At 52.7% G+C, this 12,918-nt stretch overlaps 1 protein-coding gene across 3 annotated transcripts in view; it reads left to right on the top strand.

Annotated features, from left to right (window-relative positions):
• The first annotated feature begins 586 nt into the window (after positions 1-586).
• The window catches only part of TMCC2 (transmembrane and coiled-coil domain family 2), a 37,926-nt gene continuing 25,594 nt past the window's right edge, over positions 587-12,918 (top strand). The window contains exons 1-2 of one of the 3 annotated variants that reach the window (XM_032318442.1): positions 587-968; positions 1,061-1,406. In XM_032318442.1, the coding sequence (XP_032174333.1) occupies positions 1,200-1,406 (207 nt within the window). In that variant the 5' untranslated portion in view covers positions 587-968; positions 1,061-1,199. Of the gene's footprint in view, positions 1,407-1,453; positions 2,459-12,918 lie in introns of those variants that run through there. The other 2 variants (XM_032318441.1, XM_032318443.1) reach the window with 2 other exon arrangements.

Consider the following 12,918-nt stretch of genomic DNA (forward strand, 5'->3'; position numbering starts at 1 on the left):
TACTTTCTAATTTCTGAGCATAAAGCTAAAACTCCTATGAGATAGCTACTTAAAGTGGAAGGAGGGCTGAAGGGACAGAAGAGCAGCCCCTCCCTCCGCATTTGCAGCTCTGAATGTGGGCATGGGTGTGTGCTGCGGACCATACATCCTAGAGGGGATCAGTATCTCCCTCGCGGAAGGGCTCTACACACGTAATGTGCAAAGTTAGAGCAAAACGCACTGATGATAAACATTCCTATCTCGCCCCCTCCCTGCCAAATAGAACGAGTGGGCGGGGGAACTCCCAAGAGAGCCTTTTCTGGGAGGGTCCCTCCCGCTCCTGCCAAGACCGCGTCTGGGGTGGCGCGCCGCCCCGCCTCTGCTCCGCAGCCCGCTCTCTGCAATGCCAAAACGCAGCAGCAGAGCCCTCCAGATCCCTCCTGGGGGACCGCGCGGTGCAACCAACCCTAAAAACGTGGCCGCGCGACGCCCCCTCAGCCCTCCGGGCTTCCCATTGGCCCGTTGCCGTTGTCACTCGCTCCTTGCCTCGCCTTCCCCCTCGCGGGCGGAGGCAGCGGGCGGGGTAGGTTGCGCGCTCACCGCTGGCTGGGGCCGCGGTCGCGGCTTTGCAGCAAGCGGCGCGGCGGGCGGGGAGCGGGGCGCGCGGCCGGGGAGGGGGCCGGGCGCGCTGCGGGCTGCGCGGCCGGCCCATGCGGGGCGGGGGCCGGCGGCGGGGCCGGGGGGGCGCAGCAGCCCGCGCGGAGGGCGGCCGCCGAAGACCTGCCCGGCCGGCTGCGCGGTGCCCTGCCTCGCCCAGCAGCCCGGCCCGCCGGGAGGGATGCGCCGTGCCGCCCAGCTCCCCTCCGCCCTGTCCGCGCCCTGGAGCAGAAAGTTTGGGGGGCCGGGGGCTGTCTTCCTCCTCCCGCTCCAATGACTGCCCAAGGACTCCTGCCGCCCAGCCTCGACTGTGACCTGCCTCCGTTCCCCAGGTCGGAATGAACTATTCCAGGCTGTGACCAAGGCTCCATGTCCTCGCCCCTCCCTCAACCTCCTTTTAAAAAGATTTATTTTTTAATTCAAGAAATTGTGACCCGCCGACTCCCTCTCCTCGTTGCTAATTGAGACCCCCGGGCCTCGTCTTCTGAGTGTAAGAGGGGGTGCGGTCTCCCCCAAGACGGCGCGCTGGAAGGAGAGAGTCCCCTTGCCGACCCACGGCCACCATGAAGAGGTGCAAATCGGACGAGCCGCAGCAACAGCCGGGCGAGGAGGATGGAGCTGGGCTGGAAGATGCCGCGGGCCCCCTGCCGGGCGCGGACCTCCGGCCTGGGGAGGCCGCGGGTGCTAACTCCGCAGGCGGGCCAACTTCAGACGCGGGCGCGGCCGCGACGCCCAACCCGGGGCCCCGAAGCAAGCCTCCTGATTTAAAGGTGAGCGCAGACCATCCCCCGGCAAGCCCAGCCGGCGACTTAGCTTTCCCCGCCCCACGCAGAAGTGCTTGCCCAGGATGAAAGTGATGGGGAAGCCAGGCAAAGGTCAGAGAGGATGTTCGGCCAGAACCCTGGGCTGGACGTCAGGTACCATTGGTGCCTCCGTCTTTCAGCTCCGTTTCAGGCCTCTGTGTTTGTTCCTCATTATTCAGCAGACGTTCTAGTGACTCACCCACCCGAGATGGTTTGAATAATGTGTGTGAAGTGCTGTTCGCAGACAAAGGGCTGGAGAAATCCAAGATGCTAACTAAAAAGTTGACATCACTTTCCCTCCTGTAAGATGGCAGGGGAAGAAAATTGCAACGTGGGAGGCGGAGCAGAGGACCATCCCTTTCCTTTGCTGCATTAGTTTCCTCCTTTTGGGACCTTCCTGGATGAAGCTCAGTTTGTCCATCTGTGAAAGGGGAGTGTGGATTTCTTGCCGTTAGGTGGAGCCAGAGGTTAAGCTAGTGCTTGGAGATCCCTGCCTGCCGGCTGAACCAACCCCCAGGGTGGAGAACTGACAGGTGGCCAAGCGGTACTTGGGCTGGTTTGGGGCACACATGCTGAGCCGGCAGTTAGAACCAGAATCCGGAAGAGCCGATCACATGCAGCCTGGGAGCCCTTTATTTTCCTGGCCCGCGGTTGCCGAGACAATGATCGCGCTATGTTGAATATGTCTCTCTATTAATTAAAACGGCAGCAGGGATAAATAATGCACCTTTGCGGGAGCTGCTACAGGGATTGCAGGCTCAGGATTTGCGAGCCGGCTCACCACGGGGCTGAGCGAGATGTCAGCTCAAGGAAGGAACTTAGATGCCTTGGAGATTGATGCCCCCGGGGAGATATTCTCCAGAGGGGGTACAAGGTCTGGGCTAGGGGAGCCAGAGGACTCCATTATGTTAAATAAAGCCTGTATCCTATGGCAGCAGCCACTAAAGAGCTTACCAGAATAAGCCAATGACATTCCTCGTTTGGCCTGAGCAGCTCAGAGTCAGGAAGTCGGAGCGCAGGTGAGTGGGCTCTTACCTGTGTGTGTTACCTGTCTGTGTGCCTCGGGGAGGGCTAGGAAGGGAGACAGCTAGCTCCTTGCGTGTACTTCCAAAAAACTGGTAGTTGTGGGAGTGTGACCTCTGGGGCTGCGGCTGCCCTTTTCAGAGGTTGGGGGCAAGCCTTATGTCCAAGAGCCTGCAGAGGCTTGTGCTGTGAGTCAGGCCCAAGGAGCCCCTGGTGCCTGTCCCAGCTGTCACCTGTGAGCCCACCCCGTGTGGTTCCTATTTTCAGTGAGATGATGAACAGAAATGGGTCCCCTTAATGTGCATGTGGAAAGGAGGGGAGCCTTCTTCTGCAGCCTTTGGCCTCCAGCCTCATTCTGGGCCCATCCAAGATGAGTCGGGCAAGTAAACCTCGATTCTATGGCCAGATGGGACCCTTCCCTGAGTTGATGAGAAGCTGCCTTGGAAACTCCCCCAGTCTCCAGCTCAGGCCGGCAGTGCAAACTGCCAGCTCCATTCACTTCTCTCGGTTGCCTGCATGAGCGAAGGTGGGCTGGTGGTGGTGTGGGGGCTGCGGTGTCTTTGTCTCCGGATAATGCTGCCTTAAGAAGCTCGTTCATCTCCACCCTCCTATATCATCTCTCTCTTTTCTTCATCTCTTTTTTTTTTTTTTTTTTTTTTTTTTGCGACACCTTCCCTGTGGCTAGGGCAGACACAGCAGCAACTCCACACCTGATATTAACTGCTAAACTTCCCTGAAGCAGAATTGAGATTCGATGTGAGAACAGGAGCCTCACTCCCCTACCCGAAACAGCTCACTGAGGTAGATCACAGCCATGTGGACCCAGGCACAAGGAGCAGAAAACAGAGCTGCAGCAGGCTCAGTGGGAACATGGGGTGACAAGCAGGGCCTTTTCCTGTTTATCTCTGTCTGCTTTATCAAAACATGTTTACAAGGTAGGGACTTTGGAACCAGATAGGAACTTGTGGGCCATCGGAATTTGATTTGCTGTGTGATCTCAGGCAAATCACTCAACTTTCCTGAGCCCTTTTCTGGAAAAAAGGAATAAGGATATTGAAGTGTGTCCAAACTTAGTTTCCAGTGCTGGAAAAGTTGTTTTGGTGGCACAGATTTCCCGATGAGGGAAAAATTCCGTGACTGGCTCTAGCATGGGGTAGAAGCAGGATTGTTTTGGATTTGCTTGTGGTACCGGAAAGGGGCAACTTTCTTTTTTTTTTGTAACCTCCCTTTGCCCCGTACCTGGGTTTGGCCTAGGAAGATCAGCAGCTCTGCTTTGGTTTTCATTTTAAACTTGGGAGGTAGGAACTTTGGGTCCTTTGGCCCCAGTTCTGTTTTCTTATGACAACTCCAGGCATTGCGATCGATTAAGTGCACTGGAGGAAATGATCTTGAGGAAGGGGCCAAAAAAATCAGAGGCTTTGTCTGAACTACCTCCAATGGCAATTGGGGCAGGGGGGAGTCTTTGCCAAAGAGATCTGAATGCCCAAGCTATTAGGAGCCACAGGTTCCAGGGGCCCCTTTGGCCTCTGTCCGCGGCCCTTCGATGTTGTAGAGTGTATTACTCTGCAGTGGAAATTTCTGCTACAGGGGTCAGGGGTCATGGTTATGGGATGGGAGGGCCAGTGAAAAGAAGGAAAAATGGTTTACACGACAATCTTAAAGGAGCGATTATATAATTGTTACTGGAAAATCACCTGAAAAGGGACACTGCCTCACAGGAGGCTCTTGGGGATACTCGGGGACCTTCTTCGCTGCTCCACACACTTGAGGTGATACCCCTGCAACATGAAGCGACAATCCAGAGTCCCAGTGCCCAGCCCCTGTGGCCTGGGAGTCCCGTTTAACCGCTTGGGTTCATGTATTTGTTCTCATCATGGGCTGCTGCAGATTACCTGCTGGTTGGGAGGACAGGCCAGGATAGCTGGTAACGGAGAGAGCTGGCGGACCCAAAGGACCCCGGAATTCTCCAGCGGGATAACCCAGCTCTGGCAGGAATGGGAGTGGGGAGGAGCTGAGGGAAAACTGCAGAAAGGGACGTGGAGCGCACATTCCTGTTAACAATGCAGCATGTGATGGCTCTTGCTGAGGCCTGGGATGAGTGGCTGAGTGTAAGAGTCAGCTGGTTCTGTCCCTAATGTCTAGAATCCTCAAGGCAAGGAGGAAATCACCAGCCTCGGCACCTCTCCCACCCCTTCTGCTGCCAGAGGAATCAAGCCCTTCCCAAAAGGAAGACTCTGGGTGTGCTGGCCAGAGTCCTTCCCCTGATGTTCTTTTCCCCTCACCAAAGCCCCTTTGAATAATTTCCCCAGGGATTTCTGGGCACTGTTCATCTTTTTCCCAGAGGGAAAAAAGGGGGGGGTGCCCTGAGGTCTGTTACTACAGTCCTGGTTCGAAGTGCTTTTGACTCAAGACTCATGTGGGTTCCAGCTCATGTTTTCTCATTACCACGATGCCCGACCTTCCTGCCTGTTCCCAGTGAAGATGAGAAAAAGCAAGGAGAAGCCGACTAGCTGGGGGGCACATCCCAGCCAGAGGCCGTGGGGTTCTCCTCACTGGCTCACCGCCTTTACTGGCGAGCACAGGCGCATGAGCCCCTCGCGAATGGCCCGTGTTCCTTCAGCACTCCAGTAGACTGTCCATGGGAAGGGGTCAGGAGTCCGCAGATGCTGAGCAACCTCCCTGGGAAAGGCGCTGTTCTAACTGTGAAGTAGGGCATGTCCTGGAAAGTGTTTGAGAACATACATGTGCAGTTTACAGCAAAACAGACGCCCCATCTACCTACCACCCACGTCGAGAAAGAACACTGATATTCCCAAAAGCCCTGCTCGTTTTTCTATTGTTGTATTTGTTTAATTTCTTTTCTTTTTCTTTCTTTCTTTTTTTTTTTTTAAGTAAGCTTTGCACCCAACGTGGGGCTTGAATTCACCACCCCAAGTTCAAGAAGTGCATGTTTTCCTGACTGAGCCAGCCAGGTGCCCCTTATTTGTTTTTGTGTTTTGGGTTTTTTTGTTTTGTTTTTTTAAGGCAATGTCTCTTGATCCAACTCCGTGTCTCCACTTCTTCAGTGGAGGAGAAGACAAGCTGCTTCACGGGAACGTGGGTGGGATGAAGGTGTGTGTGCGCTCTGGGGGTCTAGTGGAGGGTTCTGGGGTTAGAGGGGACTCTATGTGGCCTCCTAGTTCTGCTTTAAAGGCAGTATGTTCAGGCTGGACGAGAGGCTGGATGGTTTCCTCAGGGAAGTAGGATTGCTGTAGACCTCGGATCGGGGAAGGGGAAATTCGTTCTTTGGCAACAGGCAGTAAGTAGTTGGGCTTTCAGGTAAGCTCCCAGTCTACAGGACGAACTACTTGCCAGAAAATCATCCATTAGAGGACACGTACACTTAGGGGTGCTTTGAGCATCATTTGATGGAGTCAGAAACACATGGGGTTGATCAGAAGAGATGGGATGAGAGCAAGATATTTTTTAAAAAGATTTTATTTGTGGGGCACCTGGGTGGCTCAGTGGGTTAAGGCCTCTGCCTTCGGCTCAGGTCATGATCTCAGGGTCCTGGGCTCTCTGCTCGGTGGGGAGACTGCTTCCTCCTTTCTCTCTGCCTACCTGCTTCTCTGCCTACTTGTGGTCTCTCTCTGTCAAATAAATAAATAACATCTTTAAAAAAAGAAAAAAGATTTTATTTGTTTGAGAGAGAGAGAGAGCTCCCGGGCGTGTGTGTACGTGGAGGAGCAGAGAGAGAGGCAGACTCTGTGCTGAGCAGGGGGCCTGACCCGGCGCTTGATCCCAAGACCCTGAGATCATGACCTGAGCTGATATTAAGAGTCGGAGACTTAACTGACTGAGACACGCAGGTGTCCCTAGAGCAAGATATTAAAGAGAGAGTAGGATGTTAATGACCAAATAAGAGAGAGGCTTCCTAAATGGAGACAGTGGGACAGCACGTGCCAGTGGCTTTGTGGGTCCAGGGTCCTTTGTTGTCCCAGCCCTGTAAATAGGGATGGTGGAGGGGTGGCAGGAATGCTGAGGCCGCCTGGTGTTTACCGCACCTGCAGCGAATGCCCCAAGGGCAGTAATATTCGGAGCACCCTGTGTGTGGGCTCCGGGAGAATTGGTGACCGATGGCAAAGCATGTGGCAAAGGCAGCTCCCTGTTCCCCTGCCACATCTCGGGTTCTAGAATTCGCAGCTGCCCTCGTGGTTCTTGTGGGAACTGTCTTGCAGGCTCAGTATTTACAGATTGTGCTGCTTTTTGTGTATCTAACGGTTCTTAGCAGCCAATCCCATGAACAGCCCTGTCTCCCTCTCCCTCAAAAAGGAATTGAAACATCAGATAAGACCTGAATTTTGGGTGTAAATTTAAAAAAAAAAAAAAGTGTGAGTTTCAGGAGCTGGGGAAGAAAATCTCTCGGTGGTTCTGGAGGTTAGCTCACAATTCCTCTTTGTCTTCCTCTGTCCTCTGAGAAATGGCCTCTCCCTTTGAAATCCTCACAGACCAGGAGGGTGCGTTCTTAGAAGGAGGCCAGGACTGGACAGGGCCCACCTTGATCAACCCAGCACTGAAGCCTCTCTCTGTGTTAAGAAGTTAAAGAACAGGGGCACCTGGGTGGCTCAGTGGGTTAAAGCCTCTGCCTTCAGCTCAGGTCATGATCTCAGGGTCCTGGGGTCGAGCCCCGTATCGGGCTCTCTGCTGAGTGGGGAGCCTGCTTCCTCCTCTCTCTCTGCCTATCTCTCTGCCTACTTGTGATCTCTCTCTATGTCAATTAAATAAATAAAATCTTTAAAAAAAAAAAAGTTAAAGAACAAAGCGGTTGAGGGATGGCAGGAGTGTTTTGTGGTTGTGGGAGAAGAGCAAGATTTGACTTTTCCTCTCATTCTTTCTCTCTCAAATAAATAAATAAAATCTAAAAAAAAAAAAAAAGATAAGGCTTTGAATAGTAGCAGGAGGGATCTGGGTTAGGCACGAGAGAAAGCTGCCTGTCTGAGCATTTTATAATTTTGCAAAAGGTTGTTGTCGAAGGATTAAGTCCTTTGTAAGAGGGTTTTGTAGGGCTTGGATGGTTTCTGGTCAGAAAATATATTATGATGCAGCAACCGCCAGGTAATATTAGGGACACGAAGATACAGATGGCAGAGCTCGTGTCCTCCATTCGCTCCTATGGAGGAGTCTGGCCATAAGCAGGTGGAAAGTCGGCTAACAGGTTTGAGGGAGCGCCGGGAGCCAGGTCAGGAGCACGTGATTAATTGCAAGGGGAGCGGATGATGAGCTCTCTGGAGCTCCGAGCAAGGCTGTGAGACCCGTCAGGGATGGCTTCACGGAGGGGGCAGGCAGGGAGGCAGGGGAAGGACCACAAGAGGCACTCAGGTAACTCTTTAAATCTTCCATGCTGGTATATGTTGAGTCAGTTCTGCCAGGGATGCGGCCACCTTCCCAGACTTGCCCTGGCACCAGGCAGAATTCTTGAAGCCATCAAGGAAGGAAGACTTAAAATAAAATGGAGAATGGGGAAGTCCTGTGCCCCTGGATGGAAGTCTGTTTCTTTAAGTGTCAGCTGTGATGCTGGGGAAGAAATCAATGATTCGAAAATTCTTCCATCACTGTGTTTCTAATGGAAACCCCAGACAGGCCTGAGCATTGGCAGCTCCTCGCTCTTCTCCGTTGTCGTCCTCGTGGGTGCCGAACCTGGGGTCAGGGTTCCTCTCCTGCCCCAGCCCCAGGCTCCCCACCCAGAGCAGCTTCAGGGCAATTGGAGACTTCCGCAATCCACTTTGTATCCCGAGAGTAGGACTCTGTGGGTTTTGACAGCGATTAGCTCTTTAATGCTGGCCCTGTTTCCATAGAGACCCTATAAATAGAGGAACGTTGGCGACCTAGGCTTGCTAAGGCTCACGGTGACCCAGTCACCCCACTGAACCCTCACAGCCGACGCTGTGGTGGGGCAGAGGGAGTTCCGAACCCAGGTGGGAGGAAGGGATGTGCGGTGAGCTGTCAGGTTGGGGTAATTAGCTGTAGGTTAGTGTGGCTTGTTAAGAGCCTCGAAGCTTTTCTGGGAGTTAAGAACACAGGGACCTGTAGGAATCAGAAGCCGCTTTGGGCTATTTTTAACCACATGGTACCAAAGACGCTGTACCCCGAGGCATTTTACTTTTGGCCTCAAGCAGCTGGGTTGGCAAATTTTGGAGCACACTTCCCCTTTGGTGGACCCACACCCAGGGAGGAGAACGGATGAAGCCTGGCTGTTTAGAGACCACAGCCTTCTCGGGAAGGATCTTGCAAAAATCAGCCAGTTCACCCTTTCTTCCTGGGAGAGGCATGGCATCCCAAGGGCAGGGGGTCCTCGCTGCCCTGAAAAATAGTCCCAGGGGAGGGGATAGCAAATGCCTCCGCCTTCTCGTCTCCTGGCTTTGGCACCTGCCCTGGGAAGCCGTCCTTTCTGGCTAACTCCCGGCTTCCGGGCAGCTCTGAGACAGTTGCGCCTAGTTCTGATACATCGGGAGAGCTCTGTTTATGTCTCACCCCTAACTCTGAAACATCTCAGCTCTCTTCTAATACATGGCTTCGTTTGGCCACCAAAATGGTTTCTGGCAGCTGGGGAAAAGCAAAAGTCAGCGTGGAAAAGCAAGTGACATTTAGTAGCTGGGACCTGTTAGTCAGAGCAGGTGGTGCTTTCTGCTGCGTTGGTGGCCAAGTTCCCTGAAGCTAGTCACCATGGTTTTCCTCATTTCCAAAACTTGCGGCTGGTTATTGTATGTGTTGAGTTGTTGGGTTTGTTTTTGTTTTTTGTTTTTTGGGTTTTTTTTTTTTTTAACACTTACCATGTTATGTCAAAACTCCTCAACTGCCTCTTCTCTGACACCTACCTGCAGATCACCCCCCCCACCAGCTCCCGTGTTGCCCAGCTTTCTGGCCTAGCACTTTTTAAGGGAAAACCCCTTCATTTGGAGCAACATCCCTGTCCTATTATTCTTGGACTCCTGTTTTGTTCTTTCCCCTCATGCCTACTGTAGACTTTTTAGCAGGCTCCTCGGTGCCGCTGGGGCAAAAGTCCTGCGGTCATCTGACTGCTATCTCTGGCTTTCCTTTACCTGCAGAACAGATGGGGAAGGTGTGAACTGAAGGCTCATGGTTGTAAAAGCCCTTACCTGCGTCCTACAATGTGACATGGGCAGGTCGACCATCACAGTTGGGCAACCCATCGACCCTGCTCCAGGCATTTTGGGTTTGTTTTCAACCTGCCTGGGAGACTGTTCTGGGATGCCTGTAAATACCGCCATCTGCTTTAGTCTTGGAATCAGTGTGTGAGCCAGCGAAGGTAAATTAGACCGGAGGTCGGAGGCTTGTCTGTGTAATTTGGAATGAGCAACTGCACGTGCTGAACCTCAGTTTTTTTATCTGCAAAACGGAGACGCTGACACTAGTTCCATTCTCCCTCCCGAGGTGAGGCTAGCCTCAGGTTAGAATGATGGTGTAGATTAGCGCTTTGCATAATGCTGTGTGATTTTAAAATAAACTGACCAAGGATGTTAGGGTTCGAGGCAACAGGGCAGACAGTGGTGGCTGCTGGCCACAGCGCCTCTGCTTGTGTCCCAGGGCCTGGAGGGGGAGGAGACGGCTCTGAGCTCTGGGACCTCTGGCGAAGTCTTTTGAGGGGAACCGAGCAGATCTAGAAGATGGGCCGCGGAGTTGGAGAAGCTGGGTAAGAAGTGGTCGGGAGAGGATGGAATGGAATGCTAGAAGGACAATGTGGACTATGCAACGGGACTGTTTGGCAGGAGCGGCTGGGCCAGCGCCAGAGCCAGCTGGCCCCCTCCGTGAGGCCTGGAGGGCGGTCTGGTATCCGCTTGGGCCTGGGGACAAAGGAGGGTCCTGGCTGTCCCTGCTCCGGAGGCCACAGGATCTGGCCATTTACAAGTCGATGGCGGAGTGTGCTCCCCAGTCCATCGGCCCTGCACATGTCGGCTCTGCCCGAAGCAGGTGCCTCCTGGCCCTGCCTCAGGCCGCCCATGCAGGGATGGTTCTTCCCACGGGGGAGCCTGGTCGCCAAGGCTGCCCCAGCGTTCAGTTCTTGAGGAGGAATGGCGGTAGCCTTCATTTCCTCGTCGAAAAGTGGAAATGTTGCCGCTGTTGCGTTTATTAGTGTCTGGGAAAAATCAAGTAAGATAACGGAGCAGGAAAACAAAAAGGAAGTCATTGAAAACTGTAAACCGTGAGTCCATGGTGTGTGGCGCTGAGGTAACCTATCTGGTCTGTGGAATGGGTGATGGCAGGGCCCTGCCTATTTTGGGGATGGTTGGGAGACTCCGAAGAGGCCAAAAATGGAAATCCTAAACTCTACGAACAATCCAGAGAAATAAAGAAATGGTAGGAGCTGGGTCAACTCGTTCAGATCTAAATGTGGGTTTCCCCCCCGGTTTCTGCATGGTCTAAGGTTTTCTGCTCTATTTGTTTCTAGAAAAAAAGAAAATTCAGTCTATGTAACTCTTTGAGCTGCTTTTTGTGTGTGTGTGTGTTTTTTTTAAGATTTTATTTATTTATTTGAAAGAGAGCACAAGTGGGGGTGAGGTGTGATAGAGGGAGAGGGAGAAGCAGGCTCCCCACTGAGCAGGGAGCCCAGGACTCGATCCTAGGACCTTGGGATCATGACCCTAGCTGAAGGCAGACACTTCACCGACTGAGCCACCCAGGCGCCTCATCTCTTTGAACTGTTTTTTAAAAAATGAGTTTGTCTCATGAGGTTATGGGTTGTTCCTCACAGACGAAGACCTGCTATGGCTCCCTAAGCCCCAAATGACCAGGTTCTGAGTTTCCCTCTTAGGAGCTACAGAGTGTGGGTTCTCCTCTGGTCTTGCACATCCCAATCCCCTCTTTGTCTCTGAAGCTCTCTGCCTGGGGCTCGGCTTGGCCAAATCAGCCAGCCCCCCGACAGACGCTGTCTGGAATTAGACCACACGCTGTCTTGCCCCGGCCTGAGCTGTGCAGCCTGGGGGAGCAGTAGAGCGGAGAGGGAAGGCCGGGGCCAGAGCAGTCTGGGATCCGCAGCCTAAGTGGTTTGTGCCAGTCTGAGGGAAAAGACACTCATTTGGAAACCACATTCTAAAGAAGTGGTCACATTCTGACTGCGTTACAAGACATGCCCATAGAAGTGAAGTTTATTATAAAAGGTATTATAAAGGATACAGATGACTAGCCAGATGGAGAGGTACCAGGGATGGAGTATGGAAGGGTCCTGAGGGCAGGAGCTTCTGTGCTGGTGGGACTAGGGTGCACCACGCTCCCCCCAAGTGGATGTGTTCACCAACCTGGAAGCTCCAGTAAAGGCTATTTTATTGCCAACTATATCAGAAATGAGACTCTGTCCGTGGATCATGTGGTTCTTGATCTCTGGATTGTGAGTTCAAGCCCCACACTGGGTGTAGAGATTACTTAAGTTAATACAGGTTTTTATTTTTATTTTTATTTTTTTTATTTTTATTTTTTAGTTAATACAGGTTTTTAAAAAGAAGAATTGGGGCGCCTGGGTGGCTCAGTGGGTTAAAGCCTCTGCCTTCAGCTCAGGTCATGATCCTGGGGTTCTGGGATCGAGCCCCGCATGGGGCTCTCTGCTCAGTGGGGAGCCTGCTTCCCCCTCCCCCGCCTGCCTCTCTGTCTACTTGTGATCTCTATCTGTCAAATAAATAAATAAAATCTTAAAAAAAATTAAAAAGAGGAATTAGATTGGCTACAAATAACAGAAAATCATGCTAGAGTTCCAGAGACAAAGATAGGTTTATTGCTTTCATGCAGCCAGAATCGCAGGGTAGGCATTCACAACTGCTCTGGTGTTACCATGGGGTCGTCACGTCCCCAAGCCAGTTGTTCATGGCTCTCCTGTGTACGTGCAGCCCTGCATCATCATGCTGGTCATCTCGTGTTTGCAAAATGGCTGCTGCAGGTCCAGACATTACGTCTACATTCCAGGTGGGAAGAAGTAGGAAGGGTAAGGATCTTTATCAGGAAGGCGAGTGTTGCTAGAAACTCTCACCTGGTTTTCCATTGGCTAAAGCTGTCATGTGGCTACTCCTAGCTGCAAGGGCATGTGATGGAGGAAGAATTTTCAGCAAAGTGCACGAAGGCCAGGCAGTTTGGTTGGTAAGAAAGGGGACAGATATGTAGTAGGCACTTAGCAGAGTCCACCGCAACAGTATGGTCCTGATTTTCCCAGAGAATGTTGGGACGAGGCCTCTCTAGAAACGGTGTCCTGGTGGTCTGATGGAGACAGGACGGCTTGAAGGAGAACCTAACTTAGAGGGAGGGAGGTACCAGAGGATGGGGGTAGGGGATCAATCCAGAGAGATACAACCCCGGAAGCCAGGTGCTACTGGTGTGTGCCACCGAGCCGCGGACTAGCCACAGGATATCATGCCTAGTCACCCTGAACCATGGATTGGTTGGGAATGTCCTGTGGGGGGTTGTGGGGGGTGCG

This window comes from Mustela erminea, chromosome 17 (assembly GCF_009829155.1).
Source record: "Mustela erminea isolate mMusErm1 chromosome 17, mMusErm1.Pri, whole genome shotgun sequence".
Lineage (NCBI taxonomy): Eukaryota > Metazoa > Chordata > Mammalia > Carnivora > Mustelidae > Mustela > Mustela erminea.